The sequence below is a fragment of the Toxotes jaculatrix genome, chromosome 6, assembly GCF_017976425.1.
Source record: "Toxotes jaculatrix isolate fToxJac2 chromosome 6, fToxJac2.pri, whole genome shotgun sequence".
Classification (NCBI taxonomy): domain Eukaryota; kingdom Metazoa; phylum Chordata; class Actinopteri; family Toxotidae; genus Toxotes; species Toxotes jaculatrix.
This window is the reverse complement of record NC_054399.1, coordinates 4027897-4054848: the sequence shown is the minus strand read 5'-3', so window position 1 is coordinate 4054848 and position 26952 is coordinate 4027897. Positions and strand designations below refer to the sequence as shown.

The 26952-nt window shown below is 43.8% G+C and overlaps 1 protein-coding gene across 1 annotated transcript; it reads left to right on the top strand.

Moving 5' to 3' along the window:
- Positions 1-1649: 1649 nt before the first annotated feature.
- On the top strand, positions 1650-26449 carry LOC121183336 (capping protein, Arp2/3 and myosin-I linker protein 3-like). Its single transcript, XM_041040374.1, has 40 exons — positions 1650-1764; positions 4625-4719; positions 7730-7780; positions 7885-7944; positions 8856-8977; positions 9137-9231; positions 9563-9633; positions 9758-9831; positions 9908-9983; positions 10099-10187; positions 10777-10871; positions 11536-11622; positions 12227-12336; positions 12437-12514; positions 12637-12713; positions 13258-13362; positions 13542-13611; positions 14546-14627; positions 14760-14856; positions 15068-15122; positions 15678-15850; positions 15967-16035; positions 16467-16560; positions 17379-17477; positions 17575-17694; positions 17780-17893; positions 17992-18167; positions 18327-18414; positions 18523-18642; positions 19879-19945; positions 20276-20463; positions 20779-20858; positions 22428-22604; positions 23123-23321; positions 23417-24158; positions 24285-24391; positions 24565-24691; positions 25185-25256; positions 25394-25501; positions 25812-26449. Exons 1-40 carry the CDS (start codon positions 1707-1709, stop codon positions 25850-25852), a joined length of 4608 nt encoding a protein of 1535 aa, XP_040896308.1. The 5' UTR covers positions 1650-1706; the 3' UTR covers positions 25853-26449.
- Positions 26450-26952: the final 503 nt, after the last annotated feature.

Below are 26952 nucleotides of genomic sequence, written 5' to 3'. Positions count from 1 at the left end.
TCTTCCTCTGTAAAAATCACTCGTGAACTCACAAACTTCCTGCAGATGTGGGAGTATTTATCATTTTTTCACATTTTTAGCTGTTAGTTCTGTCTGTTTTGTGCATCCTGCCAAAGTAGAAATCCATTTATTTATGCATCTCTACTTGCTGAAGTTGTTGGTTGTTTAATCCCATCCCCTTATTTTTTTGGCCTATTTATATCCTCCTTTTTCTTTCCAGTACTCGCTGACTCTTATTTTGTCTTTGGGGAGCATTTCATTTTATTCAGTATAATCCAATCGGTTACAATCAAATAAAGTTTTGGTAAATTAAATGAGGGGAATAACAAACCCCAGTCAATTTGTTTCTAGACACGCTAGTGGCACAGTCCATCACTTTGGTCCAGGCTGAAATTTGGTACACACATCTCTGTTTCCTACAGAATGAACTGTGATAACTTTTGTAATACTATATCCACGGTGTCCAGAGGAGAAATCCCTCTGACTTTGGTTATCCCATGACGTTTCGTCTAGAGCCACTAGCAAGTCAAAGACCTATTTCCTCATAGCTAAGGTAATTGGTCATGACTCAAGTGATACTTACTCTACAACTGATGCAAACTAGTGGCTTATTGATGGATTGTTTTTGCTCTTATCCTGCCATGCTTTGGTGTCTGCTGATGCCAGGTCAACAAAGCAACTTCAGCTAATAACATTACCTCCCTGTCTACAGCATTTTTCTTCAGGAAAAAGTGCTTTGGTGTAGGATTTCTTCTCCAGTGTGACTGGCTGCAGTCATCCTGGTCAAAATGGGCTCGGCAAACACAACGGTCTGCAAGGTGCAGTGTACGGATAGAAGGGTTTTCATCCGTTTGTAGCACAGATAGCCACAACTTCAGCGAGTTCCTGTCCCCCAAAGGTAGTCTATGAAAGCCTTTCACAGTCTTGAACCACTGTTTGTTGTTTTTTAAGCTCTCTCTAACTCTCACTGACGTTTGCACTGTTGTCTTCCTGCAACAACTCACCTCCCTGTCTGTCAGTGGCAAAAACAAGCACTCTTAGAGGACGTACTTTAACATGGACAGAGGCCCCCCTTGGATAACACTGCAGCCGTTGCTCGGTTGCTGGCTATAGCATTCATGCTCAGTATTGGACTGATTCCAAACATTTTTGTTCCTGTTAATCACTTAGACCCAAAAACATGGGAAAATAGAAAAAAAATATATACCAGAATTATTCTTTACATTTATCAAGTACTGACAGAGGTTATCAAGTAAAACAGTATCAGTCTAGTTTGAGTTTTCGTTTCACCTCATCAACTTTTTTTTAATTTACCGCCAAACTACAGCGTGTTTTCTGTTGTTTATTTATTTTTTTACTTGGGTGTGCTCTGTCCTTTCAACTACAGGTAACTACAGCCACCTCATTATCCCTCACTGATCCCCGCCCTCTCCTGCTCATCCCTCCCTCCACCCCTCTGTCCCTCCCTCCACCTCCCGTCGCTCCCACATCCAGCCTCCCAACATCCACGGGGTTTGTTCCAGGAAGCGCGTCGGGCAGTCGGATGCTCTGCTGGAATGCCTGGGAGAGAGACCATCCTTTCTGCCCGTTTCTGAGAGAGAGAGAGAGAGAGAGAGAGAGAGAAGAGGGGGAGTCGGTGGGGAGGAGGTGGAGGAGAGCAGCAGGAGGAGGTGGAGGAGGGGTGGCGATAGGAGAGAGGAACAGACATGGCTTCTAAAGAGATCACTGCCTCTGGTTTCGTCAGTGTGAGCAAGGATATCACAGGTGGGTAAAGACTGCCTCTTGGTTATTTTGCTCCCTGTCTTGTTGCGGGTTATGACCGCGGTCGCCCGCCGGGGTGTGTGCGTTCAGGCTCGGGATGCTTTTCCTCCGCGCGTCTGGCGGAGGCTGCGACCGAACAGACGCATTGGATGATTGTCATGAGCTGCACCTTTGCATTTGGTCCCGGAGCTTTCCGGGGCGGTTTTTTTTTTCTCAGTGCATGTGAATTAGTTAACGTGCATATGAATAATTTACAGTGCAGGGAAATATAGCGTGCTTTAAATCTGCCTCTCGGGGATGATCAGGTAATAAAAACCCCAGCCTTAGGCCAGAGAGGAAAAGGGGCGTTGGGGAAATAACGGTGTGCACTCAGGGTGTCTGATAGTGTTTTGTTCCTTTCACATATTTCACAGTGTGATTCCCCCCCTTTCTTTAGACCTGAACCCTTGAGTATTTTATCTTTGTTTTTCTGCAGCCTGACCAACCCGAGCGATGTAGTGATTGCGCGCGTGCGTGTGGGCGCGCGTGTGTGAAAGTGAAGAGAGAGGGACCGATAAAGGCAGATGTTCACCGTCTCTTGCCAATGAAAAATAAAAAAAAACATGCTCTGGACAAACCCAACTGCGAGACAGAATGCACAAATATTTATTCCAGCAACAGCTCGCACATGTCAAAGTCACGGCACTGCCTTGAATTGAGTATCGTACGCGCGCACAAAGACACCCGGTGCGCACATGCTCAGGGTAGCAGGGACTCTGCCGCTGTGTTAATTACTCCTAATGGCTCTATTAGGAGCACCGTGATGATTAATCCAGTGGAATCCCTGCCTCTTCGTTCAGTCACCTGCCGGGCGGCAGCTCCGCCTCCTCCTGAACCTGCCTGCACTGACTGACAGCGGGGCCACCGTGGCCCCGGTGGCATGCAAGCCGCACAAGGTCACCTGAATGAGACTGAAGAGTCCAGATCTCTTCTCTGGATGGACTATTGTCAGTGAAGTGTTTGGTCTGTGCCTCAGTCTCCAGTGCTCATTAATACTCCACTGACTCCACTGATGCAGAAATGATCATCGTACAGCAAACTTGCACCAAAATGAATCATGATAAATTATGTTTTTTTTTTTTGTTTTTTTTTGAATATCTGTGTTTTGGGGCTTGCAAAGTAGCTTCCCTTTAACATGCCAGCACTAACATGTTACTGCAGTGTACATTTGAACAGTGGTGAGAGAAGAACTAAGATCCTTTACTTAAGTAAAGGGTTGCTTAACTATTTTATTTACTGATAGTGATTTAATCTAATACAATTAATTTGACATGACAGATAAACATAATGATGTAAAAGTGCAATATTTCTCTTTGAAATATGGTGCAGAAGTATGAAATGGCATAAAGTAGAAATACTCAAAGTAAAGTACAATACATGATTAAATGTACTTAACTCTACTTGAACTTTGCCTCCCAAAAAAGACAGATAAACACCGCTCAATAAAGAGAAAGGCTTGCTTTACTATCTGGTGTGACTATATCAACTCCAGTGCCAGATCCCACCGTCCCAGCTTTGGTATCGATTTGCCCATAAACTCGTCAGTCGGGATGCAGTGCTGCCACAGTAATGGAGAGGCTGAATCACGTAATTCCTGCCAGCTACTGCGTGTTTCTGTGATAGTGTGTCGGCGCCGTGTGTTCTCACCCTGTGAGTAAGACGCTTCCTCCGGCGCAGCAGGCAGGTTACGTGCTGTACACAAGTCAAGGGTCACAGCAGTGACAGTGATGCTGCCTGACAGGAGCAGTTCTCAGTGAATCAATGATACTGATGCTCGGATGTGTCATGTTGCTCTTCAGAAGCGTATTGTGAGAGATTCTGATGATACCACAAGATGCTGCAGCCTCGTAATTGTATTGTAGTGAACTGAGAGGAAAACTATTCTCATATTGCAATCGTCAATTTGTGATTAATACATGAAATCCAGGGGCCTTCACACTAAATGCCACTGTGTTTTGGAGCACAACTTAAACCCTGCTTCGGCTTTACTTGCCAATTATATCATTTTGCACTGAAGAGGTTTGTAACTTATTTATAATCATCAGTATACAAACAGGTGCAGAGTTAATTGGATTATTTCATCATCTGAAATGCCAGGATGGGTCTGTTCAAATGACAAGCCTGACGTATCCCTCAGTTATTAGATGAAGATGTGGATACAGGCCTGTCCAGACAAAGGTCAGGATGGTTTACTGTCCAGTTTGATATGGACTAAGTTGATTTATTAAAATGACTGTACTGGGTTTTTGTTTTTTTTCATCTTTTACCAAAACTTTTACTTTGAATTATGTGCACTTCGCATTTGTTTCAACCATAGTCCTTCATATATTGTCTTCACCTTGTAGGCATTTTCAATACTGAATGAAAACGAATGTGTTGACACAAGTGATCCTGCAAAGTAATCCTTCACAGTGAACATTGTGTCTGGTTTTATGCCCGTCAAAGTGATTTTATTGTTGTGTGGCAGTGCAGTGCATACTTTTCAAATTGGTGTAGATTTACTGTACATTTGCATTATCGCCAGTTGATAGCATAAGCTGACAATAACAAAAAAATAAAGAAAGAAATAAATAAATGCAGACTTGATTTTATCTGTGATGGATTATCTATCTCTATATGAATAAATGAGTAAAACCGGTGGCTGCTGGGAAGGTAGGGACACATTTAAAAATCTAAAAGACAACAGCATGGTTTGAAAAATATTTTCAGTAACAGGAATTTTATTAAACTCTGTGAAATGTGCAAAAATGTTTTGAACGAGTGCCGTGTTTCGTGTGTACTTTTCTAACATTGTATGTCTCTGTGTCATGGTTTTCATCTGCAGAAAGTATCAGGAAGATTATTGATAAATCATCTATCAAGTTCATTCGTGGCATTAAGCTTGACACCAAAAATGGCAAAACAGAGGACAGAATACTGGTAAGTTGCTGCTCTCGGTCCTCGTCACTGAGGGCTGGGCTGTTTTAATGGGCCTCTGTGTTATCGCAACACTGGGTTGCTGATGTAGAAGAACACCTTAATCCTGCTACGTAAGCAGTCTGATGCATGCATCATGTATGTACGGTGTATTTGATGTTAACTTCTGCTGCGGTGTTAATGGATGTTTGCCACAGTGTTGATATCCGTGACAGCAGAGGCAGAAGCTCTCCATGATTTAACAGTGAGCGCGAACCTCTTGGATTCTGCGGTCACTTACTAACTGCATTACGTCTTCTGCCTCTCTTCTGTGACTGCTGTTGGCGGCTTGGCAGGATGAATATTGGATAGACAGTATCTGTGGGAGCGGCTGTGGATTCCTCTATGTCTGCAAGCCCCTCGGTGGAGGCAGTGGGGAGCGGAGCAGCACACAGCCTTTGATTCTGGGGTGCTTTCATCAGAGAATATGGGACAGAGATATAAAATCTCTATTTGAGTGAGTGAAGCTCCGCCAGCTATCTGGATAAAATCTGGGGCAATAAGCTCTTACACTATGGACCAGAACTTAACACTGGGCCCTGGACGAATGCCAGTGTTTGCAAAATGCAGTGGACTCGTGTATGTGCAGGCAGGCACACGCCTCATGCATGCTGGAGCTCATCCACGTGGGGAACATATACATACAGCGTAGAGCAGGTTTTATTGATTGAGCTCTCTTTTATGTGCTGCAACTAAACGACAAAGGAACATCTTATACAAAACCCAGTCCAACTGCAGTGAAGTCAGTGTAGTTTTTGCACTGTTTAAAACACTAACAACTCCCGTTGCCCCTCCTGCAGTCTCCCATTGAGCCAATGAGCTTTCATCTCCAGCCGAGCAGTCTTCTTCGCCTTGGCAGAGGAGCTCTTCCCCTCAATGGATGCTTTAATGATTCATCGTGTGGCAAGGACAGGCAGATAGGAGAGTTTCTGCATGTACAGCCTTTGATATTCAGGCACTTTGATATGTCTATCTACCAGAAACATCTTTCCAATAATCTCTTTCCAATCCATGTCTCATTTGCTGCTTCCTCTTAAAAGCTGAACTGAAAAGCCAGAGTCCTGGCTCCTGCTGGGTACATATGGACGACGGAAAACGAGATTGGAGTTTGATAAAAATGCGCTGGGTTAGGATTTTGTGGAAAGCCGAGCCTAACCGTGTTTAGGTTTTGTGTTTGTATTCCATAGAAAGATCAGGGTTGGAGCTAAGAAGATGGATGAGTCGAAGCTTGCTTGAGGCTGTGATTGGTGGTTTTGCTCCGTCACCCCAGGTTTCATGAACTGGATGATTTCTCACAGAGGCTTTGCCCAAACTGTCAAACAAGAGAAGATTAGAATATGTTCCAGCACTCCTGCATAATTACACACCACAATAAGCAAGATGTGTGTGTGGTCTCTCTTTTTGATGCGGAATACTTCAACAAGTCTCTCTCTCTCTCTCTCTCTCTCTCTCTCTCTCTCTCTCTCTCTCTCTCTCTCTCTCTCTCTCTCTCTCTCTCTCTCCCTCTCGCTCTGTCTGCCTGTCTCTCTCTCTCTCTCGCTCCTGCTGCATCAGCATGATTTACTCCTGTTAAACACTCTCTCTTAACTACCACCCGTGACCCTCAACTCATCACCGTAATGTGATACAATCTGGTCTTTTTAATCAACTCCTTCAGACGGCCATTGAAGTGAAACGCAGATCCTCTTCTCTCTCTCTCTCTCTCTCTCTCTCTCTCTCTCTCTCTCTCTCTCTCTCTCTCTCTCTCTCTCTCTCTCTCTCTGCATCTCACATGCACATTTTGAGTGACTACATTTCAGACACCTCACTTGTTGTGTGGGTGTAAGTGGCTGTCAGTGTGTGGTTCTGACAGGCCTGTGTCAAGCTCCTTTCTCCAAAAAAACACAACAGTGCAGTGGGAGAGCTGTAATTTAATTACTGCTTTTCATTGGGGAGAGACACATGGAAGGTTGTGGGGAGGGGGCTTGTCCTCAGGGACTGTTTTAGCAGGGCAATCAGATAGAATGGAGTAAATGATTGGGAGTGACGGAGCAGAGGAGGAGAAGAAAAAGAGCAGAGGGCAGTTCTCAGGGGCTGGTGGAGAGCAGCGAAATGCCAGAGAATCACTACTCTTTGTTTGCTTTGATGGAGAGAGACACTGACGTGTTTTTTTTTCCTATCAGTTACTGCTCATGAATAAGAATCAGGGCAGAATCAGATTTATCCAACAACTGCATGACACAAATGTTTCCATGCCGAGAATAAGTGGGTACAGGCACCACTGCCGTGTGTGCTCGTTGAGATGGAGATGCACAAATAAGCTCTGGGATTGCTTTCAAATTGCCAGTCACGTCCAAACTCCCATAAACTTTGCATTGCACTAAAAATGATCCCACACATCTTGGACTGCAGACGCTAAATTAGCCACGCTACCGTGGCAAAAATGCTAATTTGGCATCCTGACCCAGCACGACCTGCATTTCTATGTCTGGAACAGATGCTACAGCTTTAAATGTAGAGCAAGATACATTTTACTACATAAAATGGGCGGTTCTTCCCTTTAATTTCTCATATTAAAGGTCTGGGGGAAATGCTGAATGATCAGAAATGATTGCCTGTGGAGCCCGAGGCCACAGTGTATATCTCAAATTAAATATATGAGCCACTTCCATGTTTTCCCACAGCAGAAGTAATGTAATGCTAATGAAATCACATCTCGTATTTGTGAGAATGTGATTAAAACGTTGCAACATGCCGTCATTTCTCAGCCCGTATGGCAGTATGTTAATCTATTAACGTTAGACAACGTGTCTCTGACATGGAGGGCTTTTAGCTGAATCAATACATGAATATGGAAAGGACTCCTCATTTTCCTCTCATCATTACCATGGAAACTCCTGGGACAATTTTCTCCCCACTGGGGAGTGTGACTGTGCAGTGAACTCTGCCACAATCTTGATTCAATTTGCTTTATTCCCCCCCTTTTTTTTTTCAGGTCCTCACAACATGGCGTCTCTATTTCCTGGCTCCAAAAATTCCTGCTAAGGTACTTTTTACCACCCTCTCCAGATAATGTGCAGTAAGAAGCTTTTCTTTAACAATGGCTGAAATCTTTCTCTTTATCTTTGTCGACTGTATCTGTGCTCACAGGTAGAATCCACGTTCAACTTCTTAGAGATTCGAGCTTTGAATTCCCACCCTGAGCACCAGGTGATTTTTCACATTCATATTGAACTCTGTGTACACACACCTCGCTCCACCGTTGCAGCTAAGTGATTGTCTGTACAGTTGTATAATGGAGCGGTTACGTCACTTTGGCCTTCAAGGGATGACAAAAAGCATGTAAAGTATTCATCAAAACAGCCAGAGCAACAGCCAATGCTTAGTAAGTGTTTCTCCTCTGTTTTAATAGTGATGGATAAACAGCTTAAGGACTGTACGAAACTTATTAGAGTGGGAGGGAGAGGAGGTCAGAAAAAGGGGGAGGGTTGTATATTTTTTCCTTTCTGCTGAAGGAGGCTCAGTCTGAACTTTTTGGGACAGCCTGGGCAGGTCTTTTAATATTTACTTGACCCAGATTTTTATGTTCATCACCTTCATTTGTTAGGATTTCCCCATCACAGTAACTTAAAGCCAAGTGGTAGCCATTGTCACAGGCTCTGTATTTGTGTCCACTATTATCCCCTTGTTTTGGAGACACTTTCCTAAACCTAGATTTTACTGTAGTGTATCCAGAAATGTCATGGTTTAAAAAACATAGAGTCCAACAAGGCACAACCTAGAACCTAGACCTTCATTGTCTTCATTGATTGCGCTAGGGATTTTTCCCATCAGAGTCAGCTAGCTAATACTACCAATATGTCTTGAGCAATGTTACAAAAAACACATGTGGATCTTTATAGACATTAGTGATTAAATGTTACGTCGTTTCAACCGTCTCTTTAATCTGCATCGTAACCAAAAAGTTAAATAAACGTGTCATATAAATTTGGCTTTCATTACAATTTAAGTTCAGCCTTTAATTTAGTATCTCTTTCTTATAAAATATAATGTTACTGCAATATTCAAAAAGTCCCTCGCCACCTCAGTAATTTTCCGTTTCCGTTCCATTTTCTTTGCAGGTTATCATCGACACTGACAAGTCCGGCTACTCCCTGAGATTCGAATCACGCGAACACCTCAATCATGTGGTCAACCATATTAATTTCGCTCTGTCTCGAATATTCAACAACTCCATTTTTGCGTAAGTGTCACCGTCTCGCAAGAGAAAATCTGAGTAAATTGTGTCGCATCTGTGCAGCGGTAGATTATCAGAAACTTTAAAGAAGAATGACCTTTATTTATGCAATTATCGGAAGAGAAATGATTCCTTACAGTATCTGCGTTTCTTTTATCTTTGCAGCCCTTCCATCTGTCATTCAGACAGTGACCTTTCTGAAGGCAGCAGGAAGTATTCACCCAGCTCAGAGACTTCAGTGGAAACCCAGAGGGCCTGTGGTAAAAGAGACATTATCATCAAACATGGGAATTTGCACACATGCATACATGTGCAGTCACACACACAGAGATATGGGGGGGCACATGCACACCACTTGGCAGGCTCAAGAGGAAGCTGGCTCGCACACGCCGCAAATGGTCTTCCAGATGTTCTTTTTAAAGAGCTCTGCCACACAAATAAAAGATTGATTATGTAGACAAATGTTTCGGTGTATATTTTCCCCTCTTTTCTCTCCTGTTATCGCTGAAGGAAGCAGCTGCTCACATCACGTCGTCTCAGATTCTTTTTGTTTTTCCCCTCCTGTTTTTGTCTCCCGCCTGCCTCTCTCAGGAGGCTTCTCGGAGACCTACGCCGCTCTCTGCGACTATAATGGCATCAGCTGCAAGGAGGAAGTGCAGTGGGTAAGAGCTGTGGGGCTGTGCCTGTGTCACTGTGAGTGCTTTAGAGTGTTACGTACAGCACTGTGCACAAAATGAGGGCGTCATATGCTGCAGCAAACAGGCTCATGGGTAATGTTGCCCCTAGGATGTGGACACAATCTATCACTCCCAGGACAACCGAGAGTTTAACCTGCTGGACTTCAGCCACCTGGAGAGCAGGTGAGGCACGAACGGCAGTCAAACACTGTTCCCTCCAAAATATGTCAACTCATTTACCTCAGTTCATCTTTTCCAGGGACTTAGCAGTGATTGTGGCATCAATGGCGTACAACACCTGGTTTACTAAACTGTACTGCAAAGACCTCCGCATAGTATGTGTAAACTTCTCTTCTGGTTTACTTTGCTGTGTCTGTTGAGTCACTGGTTAATGGTTGAAGCAAAAAACTGGTGAAAAGTTTAGCTTCAGTGTTTTCTTTCTTCTTTCAGGGGTCAGAGGTCACAGAGCAGGTCCTGCATACAGTCAGCAAATCATCCAGTCTGGAGGAGATCACTCTGGAGAACGCTGGGCTGAAATCGTAAGTTTCGATTCCTCCCGCACCTCTCTTCGCTCTTCATTAGTTCGGTCTGTTTGCTTAGAGGAGCCTCTGCACCAGTTTTACAAATGAAGCTTGATTTACTTGTCACAAAGAGTACCACTCAGCCTGTTAAAACAGTTGTATAATATTTTCTGTGGCCCCTGAAGGGAACTTTCTAAAGTCTGAACAATAACCATCAGGATGTCAACAGCGTTATGTCTTTTAATTTTTAACTAAGCCTGCAAGGAGTTTCAAAGATAATGGGCATTGACTAGTTAGGGAGGGTTTAATGAGCCACACTTTTGAGTTGGATCATGGAAGATTCAGAGTTCTTGGAGCTTCACCAACATCATGGACTTAAAGGGGCTCTGTGGAGGTTTTCCTGTAAATAAACAACAGCTATGTTTTACTAGGTAACAGTCTTTGTTGGTGCATTGCTGCATAGCGTGATGCGTTACCACCACCTGTTGCTCAGTGGAGCTGTGTGTATGTTCATTTTATACCAGACAAACAAAACAGGGACATGCTGTTAGTTGTAGCCCTAATGTGCTTGTGTGTGTGTGTGTTTAACTGTGGACCCACTTCACAGTGACTTCCCTCAGAAGATGTCAGCTGCTCTGTCAGAGAACCCTGCCTCTGTCATCCACTCCCTCAACTTGGCCCACAACTCACTGGACAACCAAGGTACAATCAAACGTCAGCTTCGCCTTGGTTGTTTTATTTACTTTAGCTGCTTTCAACCCCCCCCCCCCCTCCATAAACACTTAAAAAGGTAGACGGGACTCAAAGGCAAAACATCCAACACACTGGTCTGTGTTTTAGAGATACATTAGCAGAGCTGTTCCACTTGAATGATAAAAAGCATGTAGTTTAACCAGGTTTCAAAACATGGAGCGAGGATCTAATGCTTCCCAGTTGAAGAGTATAATTTGTTTGGGCCTGTGTACCCAGTTAATGCTCATCTCAGAGCAGCCAAAGACAGCCAGGAACGGACCTGGTTTTATCTCTTTATTAGGTACCCCAGAAAACCATCAATACTTGAAGCAAATACACAAAACAGGAAAAAGCAAAAATAAATGTGTAGTTTTGGAATAGTCCCACATTTCAATTTTCATATCGTACCTCAGCATTTAACTCTGAAGCCCATGCATCTCTGAGATTATAGGTTGTCAGAAGTATTTTGAAGCAAATGTTGCCACAGAATGGGACAGTTAACGTCCAGAGTGACGAGGCAAAAGGAAAAACATAATACAAAACACAAGTTTGTGGTAACGAGGGGGCCTATGTTCAATGTAATGTCTTATTTCCAAGTAACAAATGATTCTGCGACTCCATGTTCACACTGCAGGTGTGTCCAACTTAATACAGCAGGTGTGTCGCCTCAGCAAAGGACTTCGTCTGCTCAACCTCTCCAAGACCTCACTCACCTCCAAAGGTTCGGGCCCTTCCTGCTTTATTTCACTCCTTACTCCTTTGTAATGTCAAGAAAGTGTGATCACAGTTTTCAGGATTTCTTACAGCGCAAGACAGTAATTCACCAAAATCAGGTGGATACAGCTGCAGATGACTGAGCAGCTCTCAGAGCTCGGTGTAGAATATACTGTAGGTTAGAGAATATAAAACTGACAAAGCTGCACATAATTCTCTGCTTTGTTCCATGTTTTGGCCCTGCTATGACTCCATAGTGACTTACGATGTCTTGTGCCGCCCTGCAGGCAGCATGCCTCCTGTTACTGTCTCATCTTACCGTGTACCCAGTGGAGAATTTAAATATTAGATGGAAACAGGCAGATACTATGCGCTGCTTCCCACTACATCCACTGATACCTGCTGCTGCTGCTGCTGCAGATGTGCATGAATAATGTAAGGACACAAAATGTTTTGAGAGTGTTCTCTGTCTTTTAATATTGTACCATTTTCTCCCTCTTTCTCTCTGTTTTTTTTTTCCTTTTATCCATCTGTACCCCCAACCCCACCCCTTCGCCTCTCTCCCTCCCTCTCTCTCTCTCTCTCTCTCTCTCTCTCTCTCTCTGTTTCAGGAGTGGTGTCTCTCTCTCAGGCTCTGTGCTCCAGCGATGAGTACTCCAACTCTCTCCTGCACCTGGACTTGAGCAAGAACCCCGGGGTCCTCTCGGGGGAGGATGCCTCGGTCAGAGAGCGCAACCCATCTGGAAACAAAAACAAACATCGTTCCATTTTTACCCCACTTTTCCAGCTTAGCGTAATGTTCCTCTCTCTCTGTTTTGCAGAACTTGTATCTCTTCTTGTCTCAGCCCAACTGCCTGGTCCATTTGGATCTGTCAGGCACAGATTGCTCTGTGGACTCAGTGAGTATTTTAATGGCTTGGGATGATCGAATGTTGATGTACAGTGTTAAAAAAAAAAACCGCATCTTTCCATGTACAGTCCTCAGCCCAGATTAACCGTTTCCACCCTGTGTCTCATGCAGCTATTTGGGGCTCTTCTGAGGGGGTGTTGCGCTGATCTCTCCTTTCTGAATCTTTCCAAAAATTCCTTCTCCCACAGGTTAGTCATGTCTTTAAGATTGCCTAAACAATAAAGGCTGTGGAAAATCCAAATCTGGGAAGATCTCATCCTTATTTCACCTTAAAGACCTCATCTGTTCTCTGTCTCCCTCCCTCTTTTTCGCTCTTTCGTTTCTTGCCAGTCATTATCTCCATCTCTTGCTTAATGGGAAATCAGAAATGAGCTTTGTGGGAATCACTGAAACATTGTGTTTCCTCTCTGTGGGTGTGTCTACTGCCGTTTAAAACCAGAACTCTTGGCTCTGTCTGCATAGATAAGACTCATGAATATTTAAGCAGAGCTATCTATCATTTGACCCCACTCGCTCCCCCCTCTTACACCCAAGCAATATTCACTTCATTTCTCATTCCATGACAGTACTCTGCACTCAGCACTACACTCATATTTACCCAGCATGTCAACAATGTGACTTCATCTCTTCTGCGTGGAGAAGCTCATCCCCATCCAACTCTGTCTTTTATCTCTTCACTTCTATGACTCCTCTCTTTCATCTCCTGTTTTTTTTTTTTTTTTAATCCAATAGGAAAGTGAAGGACACGCTGCCGTTGTTCCGTCAGTTCTTCAGCTCGGCCTTCAGCCTCACTCATGTCAGCCTGGCCTCTATGAAGCTGCCCCCCGATGTTCTGAGGTGCTCGCCATGTCGCATCTTATTCCCTATCCAAATCTGCTCCCTTTTATCCAAACTCTCCTTCAATGAAGGCATACTTTAAGTATATAGATATCCTCTGCTGAGCTGACAAGGTGATTATTGCTTCCTCTCCCCGTCTTTTCTCTGACACTCACTTTCTCTTCTTCCTGTCTCAACAGGGCTCTTCTCACAGGGTTAACCTCCAATCCTCATATCAGTGACCTTCATCTGGACATCAGTGGCTGTGAGGTAAAAGCTCATCTGTATATCTGTAATGACCTCTAAGTTCAAGTTAAAGGGATAGTTTGTTTTATTTTCTCCTGAGTTCCCTGACTGACTAGAATTTAAAGCTGCGATTATCAATATTTTTTTAATAACAGTGAATCAAATGATTATGTGTAACATGACGGGAAACTGCTGACCATGTTGCACATTCATGAGATATTTATTCAATGTGTGTAAAATCCCACCTACTGCTAAACTACTGAGAGCTACTGGCTTTATTATTGATGTTTCAGACCACACACCCCTGCACTGCACTGCGGGAGGCTCATGGATAAGAAAAATCTTTGATTAACATACAGTATGCTCGCTGCCAAACACCAAACAGCAACCGGACAAACGAGCATGTCCCTCATGAATTGGTGGAGACCAACAACCGAGCTAAAAGAGAGTGAATTCTGGACTTAGCATTCACCAGGTGACCAGAGACATGACTCCACATGAATGATAAATGTTGCTCAGTGAGGGCTGGATGTGTAAATAGCTTACTGCTTGATAACATGTGAGCCATACCAACTTGTTGCACTGCTCCAAATGGCCAAGAAAGTCCAGTAATGCAGGTTTAGGGCAGAAATCCCAAAATATTAAAATACTCAATATCAAGTAAAACTGAGGAATTCAAAATGTTCCTGATGGGTGTATTTACTTGTGTAAGTAATAGAATGCTTTGCTAATACGTCGCAGAAAGTGTCTTCCCTACCACTGAGCAGAGCTGCTGTGGATCACAAGCAAAGCAAACTGATCAACAAACCTCCAGACTGCTTGCAGAGCCACAAAATAGGCATCCATAAATTTACCTCACTCAGGAAAAATAGAACAATTCCCCAAAGACTGAACCTAAAATGACTCTGATTCATGCCTGTGCACATGTTAGTTTTCCCTTTTGTCTCTTTCTCTCCAGCTAAAGTCTGCAGGAGCTGCTATAATCCAGGAACTGTTCCCCAGAGTTTCCTCCATCGCCACTCTGGATATCTCAGACAACGGTACAGTGGCACGCTGCAGCACATTTCCCTGTGACCTTGACTTTTTGTCCTCGGGCGGGCGATGTTTGAGTGGGCTGTTAATGGATCAAGTCATGTCGAGCTTTATATCCATGTGCGTGTGTGTGTTGACAGGTCTCGATGCAGACTTGCTCACAGTGCTGCCAGCCCTCTCCAGACACCCCTCCCTCAAACACCTTCATCTGGGAAAGAACTTCAACATCAAAAACAGGTGCTGCCGGTGCTTTTTCTTGTGTGTGTATAGAAACACGAGCATGCGTGCACCCCATGTGCCAGCTTGAATATACGTGTCTCTGATTTTACTTCAGTTTTCATAAGCGGTTGCCGCTCCTCGGGCAGACAGCTCGCTAGCAGCAGGAAATGACTTGTGCCGGCTCATCCAGCCTCAACTCTGTCTCTGTCTCCACGGTTTGTGTCTGCAGGGTTCTGGATGAGGTCCTGCAGAAGCTGGTTCAACTCATACAAGAGGAGGAATGTGTGAGTTATAACGCAGGAAAAGTCATAAAAACATACTGCGAGATGCAAATTTTAACAGTTTGCGGGCACTGGTTTTGCTTCATAACAAATCACCCAAATAATGTAGAAATATCATATTCTAGCAGGAAAAAAGAAAAATAAAGATGCTGCATTTCTATTCTGGTTTCCTGGACACATCATTTTTGTTTTATGTTTCATTGTAGATGCGTCACTGTATCACTGGTTCACCCTGGTTACCCTTGCGGGTGTAGTGTCTAAATCACTACACACACACACTGTGAATAATTCATATATACAACATGTAAAGTCATGTTGGCGTGCAGTCACATCACTCTGCGGTAAATTTCACGACTGCACTTTATCCTCTTGGCTTCTCTTCTCTCTTCACAGCTCAGTTTTTTTTCTCAGCCTCATTTATTCCTAAATATCACACACACACACACACACACACACACACACACACACACACACACACACACACACACACACACACACACACACACACACACAAACACACATGCCTCTTTCATGCTTGTTTCCCCTCTTCCTCTCCAGGCTCTGCAGTCTCTGTCCCTGACTGACTCACGCCTGCGCTCCAGGGGCACCGTGCTGGTCAACGCCCTGGGCAGCAACACCTGCCTCAGGAAAGTGGACCTGAGCGGGAACAGCATGGACGACATCGGAGCCAAGATGCTGAGCAAAGCCCTGCAAATCAACACCACACTCAGGTGAAGGAAAGAATGAAGAAAGAGAGGATGTTTCTGTTTTCTTTTTCTTTTTTTTTCTTGCAGTGTAACTTGTGCTCTATATGGAGGTTTGTATTCAGTGCAACTTTGCCCTGCAGGAGTGTGACATGGGATCGCAACAACACCTCCGCAGCAGGATTTCTCGATGTGGCCCGAGCGCTTGAACAGTAAGAGCATGAAACCATCATCAACATGTATTTTATATATGTACACTGGAATCTGGGCAGTAAATAAGAGGAGACCTTATACATCAGCTGAGAGAAGCGTAGATTTACCTTCTGTTTTAGAACATTTAACCACGTCGAAATTTGCAACGTGAGCTGAGCGAATTGTTGCTTTCCACTTTACTATCTTAAATGGTCCAGACTTACCTTCAGGCTAAGGATGACATGGTTACAAAGATCAAAGTATTACTCACCCGTTGCACGGCACAGGAGGGATATTTTGGGATGAGCTCTGTCCAGTGGGGATATTAACCTTAACTAACCCTTGAATCTGTAACCCACTTTACTTTCTCCTTTTTACTCTTTTACTGTCTCCCTCAATAACAAGACCCCTCCTCTGCTCTCCCTTCCCCTTCTTCTCTTCCCTCTCTCAGTAATTTCACCTTGCAATACATGCCTCTTCCCCTAAGTGACATCAGCCAGGCGTACCGCAGCGCCCCCGAGAGGACAGAGCAGGCACTAACCAAGGTCGGCATCCGAGACCAGCCACTGTCACTCTGTCACTGTCAGGAAGAAAAAGCCTAAATACAAACAGATGAAATCTTTATGGTTTGCAACAGAACATCAGAACAGAACATATCTTTAAAAGCCGGTTTTACTTCTATTTGCATTTTAAACATTCATTCGTTGAGTCCTTTTATCATTAATGACAGAGGAGAAGTTTTTGGGAAACAAGGCCCTGGGAAGATGAGTGTTCTCTACAAAGGTTCTTACATTTTTTACGTGTGTCTTGGAAATGACACAAAAGAAATTTTATACTTCGGAAACAGCTTAAAGTACAGTAAGTTCAGCAAAAAGAAAAGGTAAAGATCCTTTACTTTGATGCTGCTGCATAGAAACAAATAAATAGGTAGAAATAGAAAAACAGTTCTCCGGTCTCCCACACCTTTTTCCATCTAAGTGCTGCAGTCATTACTGTAATTATTGCTGTCAGTATGGCGGCAGCTTCACATGAGGAGGAGAGGTTGGCAGAGGTAAAGTAGATTCACAATACGCGGCCATTTTGGTCCAAATCAACATCTGTTCAGTTCATTTGTTTTTCTTTTGTGTGTGTGTTTTGTTTGTTTTTTTAACTTAAGTTTTATTTTCTGTTTTCAAAATCCTCAGTTAACAATGAAAAGTAAATGAACAAAAACATCTGGGAGACGTCTTTTAAACTTGAGAAGGTTTTTAGATGGATTCGTTTGTTGCTCTCTGCTACAATCTGCCTTTTGCATTATCATCTTGTCTTTTTTTTTTTTTGTCTTTGTGGTTCCTTATTTTCACGACTCTCTTCGGCCTCTCAGATCCAGCGCGCTCTGGTGAGGAACAACCAGACCCAGCGCTTCTCTCAGCGACAGGCTCTGCGGCTGCACCAAGGCCTGGTCACGAGCACCGCCGAACAGGTAGCGCTCGTTTGTGTACGCTTTACCTCTGTGTCGGTTTATGAGTGTTTTATGTGCTTTGCTGCGCATAACGCTCCCCTGCCTGTCTGTTTCCAAGGTGATGGAGCGCCTCTGCGTGCGCGTCCAGCAGCAGGTGTGTGTGTTACGAGGTGTCGGGGACATGGAGGAGATTCAAGCTGCTAAACAAGTGCTGAAGGAAGCCAGGAATTCCCGCGCTGTGAGTGATGTGAAATGCACGAGTGTGGTATTCAGTTTAACGTCGCGCTGAATTTGAATGAACCCTTTCTCTCCGCTGCTCCAAGCTCTACCCATCACTGTGTGAGCTGGCTCATGTGCTGTCTGTGGACGGGCCGGTGCGGCAGAGACTGGACTCTCTGGCCGGTGAACTTGCCAAAGCTGCAGATAAGGAGCTGCAGGTAGATGACACACACGCGCGCGCGCGCACGCACACGCCTCCTTTCACGCGCGATCCGTAACAGATGAGTGAGTTACTGATAACCAGCGTCCGTTGCAGGTGATCGTCGACTCCATGGTGTCTCTCTGTCGCGAGCTCTGTCCTTTGTCTTCTTCTGCGGCAGAGAGATTGAGTCCTCCTCTCTCGTCCGTCTCCGAGCGCGTGTCCATCCCTCGCTCTGCCATTCGGACAGCCCTGATGGAAAGAGCAGCGCAGGACATTCACAGAGCCTTAGAGTAAGTAAGGGATGTAGAGAATGAAAAGGGGGGAGAGCAGCAGTAAGAGGTTGCAGCAGTAATTCTGAATTTGATAAGCGGGTTATTGATTTGCTCTCACGTTTACCAAACCTTTTCCTGTCCCTCTCTCTCCATTTCCTCTAACCCAATCTTCTGCAGAGAAGTGAAGCTGTCAGTGGTTTCCTATCTGACCAACTCCATCGTGGACCAAATCCTCCAGGAGCTCTACTCCACCCATAAGACCCTGGTAAACACAAAGCAGTTACTGTAAACATTACTGTCTGTGTGTGTGTGTGTGTGACAGATGGAATGAATGGGTGTTTGTCAAGAGGTTTAAGAGTGCTGTCTGCTCCAGACCCGGCAGGTGTCTCACCTCAAGCGGTGGGAGGGGACGTGTGAAGACGGGACAGGGTGGAGGTTTAACAAACACAGAGACTCTCTGGACATCACAGACGAGGAGCTCGGCACCAGCATAGTGAGTGTGGGCATATGAAAACGTGTGTTTGTGATTAGTTTGTTTCAGTAACGTTTGTCTGAGACAAGCTTGAGATGAAGGGAACAGGAACGAGGCGTTTCAGTAACATCTTATCCACACATACTGCACATTGTCCATTTACAAATTGTTCATGTTGTAGTATTATAGTCTAAGATATAGGTTAATTTCCTTGACAGTTGCAGGCCGGTCGTCTTCTGTTGTAGTTTTTGCCTGCAGCGGTCTCTGTGTGAGGGCTTTCTTTCTAGACGTATTTTAAAGAGATTAAAGTTGCTGAGGTCTAATATTATCTCTTAACATAAGAAATAAGGATAAGAGTCCAGAATATTATATTTTTTTTGTACCACACTGCTTCTGGCATTTGTTTTGTTCCTTAGAGTCCATGTGTGTAACTTTCCATTTTGGAGTCATATTGTATTAGGCTCTTCCTCCTCTCCCTAGCTTCTTTCTCATATATTATTCCAGTCTTCCTCGGTTATCTCCAGGCCTAACTCTCACGGTCGAGTAGTTTGCGGAGTCCTGTGTTATACCGTATAACCACGATATTAGATGTTCACCCTTAATCTCTGTGCATATTTTAACTACATTAGGTTCACGTTCCTGCGCTTGTTTCCCATATGACTTAAAAACCTGAATACTACCACTAACACAAACACTGGTTCACTTTTGGCAAAAGTGATGGAGCGCTGATGGATTTTTCCTCTGGGTTCTGGCATTTGAAACGTTACACTGACTTTCTTGACAGGATCACTACAGCTAAAGGTCAAAAATTTGAAAGGTCCCAAACTCCTCCACTGGAGACGTTTCAACAATGACGTGTTGTCAGTTCAGTTGTGTTCTGGCCTTTAGCAGTTTTTCACTGATTGGCTTGATTGAAGCTCAATATTCAATGTCTAAGTTTCAAAAGATCCTGTAAGTCCTACACCACAGGCCTGTGTGCATTAGATTTGCACATATCGAGTTATCTTTATACATATGTGATACCTGGGTTGACGGGCATATCATTTTTAGATGTTCAGTTTGTGAATCTTTGCTGGAAATGTATTCAGCGCTTTGCTCAACATGCGTTGCTTGTTTGAAGTAAAGTGACCTCCACTGACAAAAGCACTGATTGGCCTAACTGCCGCGGCTTGTATCATTTGTGATCCTTACATGTTCACTTGTTCCTACTTGTCCCTCAGCATGTGAATACCTGTCTTTTCTTCTCTTTTCTCCCAGGACACAATAGCCATTAAGAAGCGCAGCTCAAGAACAAGACGAATACGACCTGTCTCCACCAGACTGAGTGAGTTCTGCGGTATATCCTTTTATCCCCCCCCTCTCTCCCCTCTTTCCTCTATCGTTCAGGCTTCATCAGTGTGTTTTCAGTTGAGTCTTTTTCTTCCTTTTCCCGTTGCTGCATCTGAGAAGTCTGTTAATGTCTGTTTTAATCCTGCCTCAGCCAAATCTGAGTCAGTATATCTCAGCGCGGTCGCTGATTGTTTTAAATGTGAAGACTTTGAAGCAGAAATGATGGCTTCCCGCGATTCCCCCATCTTCTCTCCTTGACTGTGCCTTCTGGGTTTCTTGCCCTCACATCCCCTATAATCCTTTCATTGCTCTTCACTTCTGTCAGGCCTGTGTGACGACTCCAGCTCCTCTCCGCCCCCCTCTGTGCCATCGTACTCATCGCCGCTATCCCGCTCGGCATCCTGGGAGGGCCTGTCAGAGCTGCCAACGCAGGGCCTGCCTCTCCATCATGTGACGCGTGTTCGGCCCAGACCTCCACGGAGGCACAAAGGAGGACACATCCCTGCTGAAACAGTAAGGCGGGTTTGTTTTTTTTATACGTAGTAATCTGGACTTTACAGAATATTACAGTATATTGTTACATCTATCTGTCTATGCATAGTTCCCCCGTTTCTTAATGTTCGTGCTTACTGGCAGTGATTCCTGGCTTTGTCAGAGGTAATCTATACAAAGTGGATGGCTGCAATTGGATTATGTCATCTCACTGAAGCCCTGTAATCCATTTGTTTTATTGCATACGGAACATTTACAGATGAAATCCACTGCAAGTAAGCAGAACTCCCTAAAAAGAGTTTAAATGTTTGCTTGTGTGTGTCTGTGCACGCGCAGCACTGCAGTGAAAACGGAGGAATAAGCCCCCTTGATGATGGACTCCCAGACTTCTATACCAAAAGAGTTCTCCCTGACAGGTAAGAGTTTCTTTAGTGCTTCCACTTGTTCTTCTAAAATTCTTGCTTTCCAGTCAGTCGTTATTTTCCATTTATTTCACTACGCTTTTAAAATCAACGTACAGACTTCAAACTTTCTTGAGATAAATAATCAAACATTTTTGTCACCTTTGCTGTGAGTTATTGTCGTGTGGTTATACAGCTGTGTCTGTATCTGCTGAGCAGCGACCTCTTCCAGTAAATCTGAGTTGTCAGAGCCTCCTCGAGTGCAGCAGCGACGAGATGAGTTTTCTAAATAGCTGCAGTCCTGGACAAAAGAATAAAGGCGATGAAATGTTGATTTTTGTGTTTTACCGAAATGAAAAGTTAAAATTCAGTGAAAATGTTGGCTATGCTTTGGGAAAAGTCAGCAGTGTAGTCAAAACAAATCTTTACCAAAGGTAGCAATAGGGGAATTACATAAAATGAGTATATATAAAGCTCCAATAAGAGGATTTTCCATCCATTGATGATAAAAATTCCCATATGAGTATTTTACAAAAGCGGGGGAGACTGTCTCAGTAGACAGCCAAGACAGACAGAATATATAAATAGACATATTAGTATGCTACTATAGTAAGTGAGTGTGAAAATTGTGGAAACATAACAGAGATGAAATCCGTGAACAATGCCGACTCTTACTCTTTGTCTGCATTAACCTGAATCCACACTTGTTCGGTATACGCCATTTTAATACAGTTTGCACATGGTGTGGTTTCTATTTGTCCAAAGTCATGTTACAAGATCCCAAATCAGTGAATGTTTACATTTATGTTTGCAGTGTCCGGTGTTAGATGCCTTATTTTAATTGGCTTACGTAGAAGCGTCAGAGTGCTGTCTGTCTTTGAAGTAATCTCATGGCAACGTTCAGCTTGTTTTACTCGGCTGCTTCTACATTCGGAGTTGGTTCTATCATCCATCATCTTTCAGACCATCAATTAAAACTTGAAATTTTTTGCTCTTTGATGATTAGTGGAGCTGGAACCGGTTGTTTGGAGCTTCGTGAGCAGGATTGGTCCGCTGGTGTCTGCATGTTGTTGATCAAAGGAAGATGTTTTTTTTTTTTTTTTAATTTGACGTGGCTGGGGTCTTTAGCAGCTGGTGATTTCATTAAATGTGTAATCAGTCTGCTTTGGAAATGATTGTTTTGGTCAGCAGTACTATAAAGTACACATAGTTTAGAATTAATGAGCTGGAACAAACAGAACCAGCAGTGTGACCCTTTTAAAATACAGATGCAGCAGTTGGCTGAGCCTTTAGGAACAGTGGCCACAGCTTATCAGAATAATGTTGCTTCCCTTCCACCCCGCGGATCATCAGGTTAAGTCAGTGCTTTTAATAAGATTACATTTTTAATACAATATAAAAAGTGCACTTAAGATAAATCACTGTGTACTGTGTACTCGCAACGCTCAAAATACAGAAGCAGGGTGGAAAAACACATGCATGGCTGAGATGAGACAAGCAGAGATGACTCACGTGCGGACACACAGGATGATTGTTTTGGACCAGACTGTGTGTTTGACATTCAGCCTCTCTCACCTCTTTCAGTCAGCTCTCCTCTCTGCACAAAGCTCACTCTCTGAGGAGGAAGAAGAGGAGAAACATGCTGGCCATCTTCGGTTTCCGTAAAAACCGCAACCAAACTCTGTCCAATCAGGGGCCTCAGGAGTCTGAAGCAGAGATTTATGGAGATGGGTGTCATACTGTTGCTACAGCACCCACAGGGTTTGTGTATAAGACACACACACAAAACGCACACACCACATAATCCATTATTGTTAAGAAAGGACTGGCCTTGAGCACATAACCCAGAGCGCATGTGATGAACAAGATAACAATACACATCATAAAGGACTCGTTCAGTTTCTTTCCTTCTATTTTACATCTTCACATTTTCTTCTGGTTATCTTGGTTTTTCTGTGGACAGTCAGCAGCACTGAACTCCACAAAGACTCCAACAAATATCGCTCTAAATCTCCCCCTTTTCTTTGTTGATTCGAGAAATGGCTGATAGCTGCCAAAGCGCAGGCAGGCTGATACCAGAGAGTGTACACAGATGTCGATGACAGCCGGTGGCTCCGACTCTGGATCCAACAGTCAGCCAAATGATTAGAAATGAACACGCCGCATGTCAAATACAGATTAGGGTAGCAAGATGGCTGCCGAGGAGCGGAAAAGTGATACTTCCTAATTACACTGTTCTCAAAGCGTATTACATCTTCAGTGTCTTCCACTACTTTTAGGACAGCCACAGAGAACGTGTACACGCTCCTCCAGCCTCCGAGGTCCACTGCCAGAGCCGGATCTCCCGGCGAAGGGGCTGATGGGAAAATGAACGATCACCTGGGGAAAAGTGCACTTGTTCTGAGTCCGCCACCAGTGCCAGTCATCCCTCACCCCAGCGTGGGAGGAAGCAAACACCCCTTTTATTCTCCCAGAGAGGTACAGTCAGTGTGACCCACTACTGTTACTGTCTGCGCTGAAAGTGTTTGCCATTTGCACTCATTCTTTTACCTTTTCTTTTTGTGTTTTGACAGAAAGCAGAAGGAGACACTGTGTTTGATCAGCCGGTGGAGACAGACAAGTACTGGGCGGACGATAAACAGAGGACAACAGAGGTGCTGCAAGCAGACAAGCAGTGGATGGAAGCGAAGCAGAGCGATCAGCACGTAGAGAGACAGCGGTTTGACGACAGGCTGCAGGAAAGAACTTTTGCAGAGTCGCGAACCAACGACAGACAAACAGACAGGTACTGGACTGAGAGCAGACATCCAGACAGACACATGGACAGACAGTGGACTGTTGACAGACATACCCAGCGGCAGATTGACAGAAAGATTGAAAGACAGTGGATGGGTGGTAGGCAGATAGACAGGTCATGGTCAGAGAACCGGCCAATGGACATACAGGTGGACAGTCAGTGGGCTGAGAGCAGACATCAAAGCAGGAAGACGGACAGACAAGTGCAGGCGCTTCATTTGGCTCAAAGGCCGCTGCCTCCGTATCCATCAGACAGGACGCCCTCGCCAAAACAGGAAACCGATCCTCTGAAAAGCACAGAGGTGGCAGCTACAGACTGGAATCAACAGGACACGCAGGGAGACAGACACATGTGTCCCGACACTGGTGGAGGGTTTACAGAAGGATGGAGAAACAGCACAGGAGGAGGTCGAGCTGCTCCCTCTGCACCTAAACCCGATCCCCCACCACAAAGCAGTAAGCCCAACCTGTCCAAGCTGCGGCAGAGACATCGGCTGGAGAGCTCAGACGCTCTACCAGGTACTTCACCGTCACCTCCGGTTAGAGAGGAGATTTTAGCTTTGCAGAGAGTTTTTGGCTGTGATCTGCCTCAGTGTGTAAACAAGCCACAAACCTAGGTGACAGCCACCTCTTTTTAATTTGTAGGTACAGAGGAGGAAGGAGATACAGAGAAGGATCCTGCAAAGATGGAGAAGAAGGAAAGAGAAAAAAGAAGAGATTCGGAGAGCCAGCCTCCTCCGATTCCAGAAAAGGTGTGTAATTTATAGCCAAGGTTTGTCCCATTTTTTGCTTTTAACGGATAAAAATAATTTCCCTTTTGTACAGTATTTATAAGCCCATTGGTTACTGTAAATCAGGAGCAATTTCCATTGTTTTATTTGTCCTTGTTGTTTGTTCACTTTTCTTGTTTTGATCCGATGAACAGCCAAAGACGTCCTCGTATGTCACTTTTCCAAAAGAATCAGCCAATGAGAGGAACTTACCTCCTCCTCCTGTGCCACCTCCTGTTATAAAGCCAATGCACGGGCTACCAGACAGAGCTGCGAGTCAAGGTACCTGCACTGAAAAATACACACAATCAACTACAAGCAACAGGTTGCGAGTCAGAAAGATAAAAAAAACAAGATGCAGCGTGTTAATTAGTGAACTGTTCGGCAGATTTCGTTACACTTGGACAGAGCCACGCTAGCTGTTTCCCCCTGTTTCCAGTCTTTGTGCTAAGCCGAGCTTTTTGGCTGCCGACGCTCACTTCCTGTTTACAGCACAGACATGAGAGTGGTATCAGTCTTCTCATCCAGCCCTAGGCAAGAAAGCTAATTTCCAAAATGTAGAAAACTTCCTTTAAACAAAGCATTAATAACCAATAGTAGAAGCAGCAGCTGTGTGCGTGTGTGTCTATAGATGTACATCTGTCTTTGTGAGGACCAAATAAAGCATAGACCTTAAGGAGTCTATGCCTGTTTTGAAAAATCCAAAATATCTGTTGCTCCTATCATGTGGACTTATGTGAGCATTTTCCTGTTTTCTTTCATACGTGTGGTTCAGGTGAAGAAGGACTGAGACCTCAGGCACCAGCGAAACCACAGAGAAACAGAAAGGCCATGTCTTGTGACGCAGGTACAATTTCAACAGTATTTTATTTCTGCACACTACATATATTTGTGAATGGAATATGTGTATATATGTTGATTTGTGTGTAAAGCGTCTATATATCTAACTGTTTAATTTGTGTTTCCTGTCCTCACTGAACTCAGGCACTGACAGGGAAAGCCCTAATAACGTTGAGAAGCCCCCAAATCGCAAACCCCCTGTGAAAAAACCTAGACTACCCCAAAACAGAAATAAGTCACTGGACTTGTCTGGTACATGTCTCTCTGTTTTTATTTATGTTTGTGTGTGTGTGTGCAGCAGAGGTTACGAGTCGTGTGGTAATCAGACATTACATGTTACTGTTGTGGGTTGTAATTATTAAACAGATACCTTTAAAAAGATTAAGTTCAGTTGAAATATAACAATAATAATGCAGAGAATAACTTAATAACTTTCTGATTTGATGCCTTTACAGTAAACAGTTCATATCTGTAGATTGCAGCTGAAAAGATACTGCGGGGATATTTTTATTTATTTATTTGTTTGTTTATTTTTTGGTAACGGTCCTGCTCGTCTTTACAGACAGCATCAACACAGCACCTGGTCACAGCGAGCTGTTGTGATGCCGAGAAATTCGCCTGCCGCTGTCCAGCCGAAGTGTTGTCATGACAACCGTGGAGCATTTCATCCAACGAGGAAACAAAGAAAAACATCTGAGGAGGGGTCCAGGGGGAGAGAGAATGTGTAACAGTGCAACACGACAGACATCACACAGCATCGGTCACTTGCTTCTGTTGAAACACTCACTTCCCTTATTGTCACCTTCGTCCCTCTTCAGCTTCACCCTGACTGTGTTTCTGTCTTTGCTTTTTCCTCTCATGTGACAACTCGCTGAACTTTTTTTTTTTGGTTTGGTGGCTTCAGTATTTTAACAGTATTTGCTACTTTAGAAAACCCAAATGATCATCGTCTTTTGTGTCGGTGGACGGTGGGCCGAGCGCTCCAACATTGTGGCTTTGCTAGACTGAAGAGAAAATGTCTTTATTAGAATGTGGTTTCTTAAATCTGCAATGCATTTTTGACTGCTGATACAGTTGATTGCCTTGGTTGACACTTGAAAATGAGTTGCTTCTTATCAAATGAAACTTGATGATTTATATCTAGTTTTGCTTTCAGGAACTGAAAGGTAATATATTTTATAGAAAAAAATAAATATTATGTATGAGCACCCTCACTATATGAATAAAACACTAATGGAAAAAAACAACTGGCTTTTACTGTGGTTGTATTCTTATATATTCTTATTATTATTATTATTGTTAATAAAACTTCTCTATAAGATATCTAAAACAGGGAAAAACACTGATTATGAATCAAGAATTCTCATTATTTATAAGAATGATTATTTACTAAAAATTCTTTGTCTGTACTTTTAAGGATTTTTCAGTTAAAATATACTTAACACTGTATTATTAACACTATAATCACATGACTACTTGTATGTGAAAGGGTTTGCTGGGAGTAACAAACCAACAGAGAATCATCACAGACTACAGTTGGAGCTTTGCAGCATTAATGCTTTGAGTCTTTTGGCTCACTCTCTCTGCTCTCATAGCATCGTTTTCCATCGACGGCCACAGCATGGCAGCTGTTTTCACCAAAACAGCTTTAAAAAACACACTGTACACCACCTTATCAGCTCCGGTCAGCAGACAGATGAAGT

Bases quoted from the DNA above. Each gene is read 5' to 3' on its own strand.
- LOC121183336 (XM_041040374.1), top strand. From the start codon at position 1,707: ATGGCTTCTAAAGAGATCACTGCCTCTGGTTTCGTCAGTGTGAGCAAG. The intron at 9,232-9,562 runs GTAAAAGAGACA...TGCCTCTCTCAG, and splicing joins GGAAACCCAGAGGGCCTGTG to GAGGCTTCTCGGAGACCTAC. The intron at 20,859-22,427 runs GTAAGAGTTTCT...CACCTCTTTCAG, and splicing joins AAAAGAGTTCTCCCTGACAG to TCAGCTCTCCTCTCTGCACA.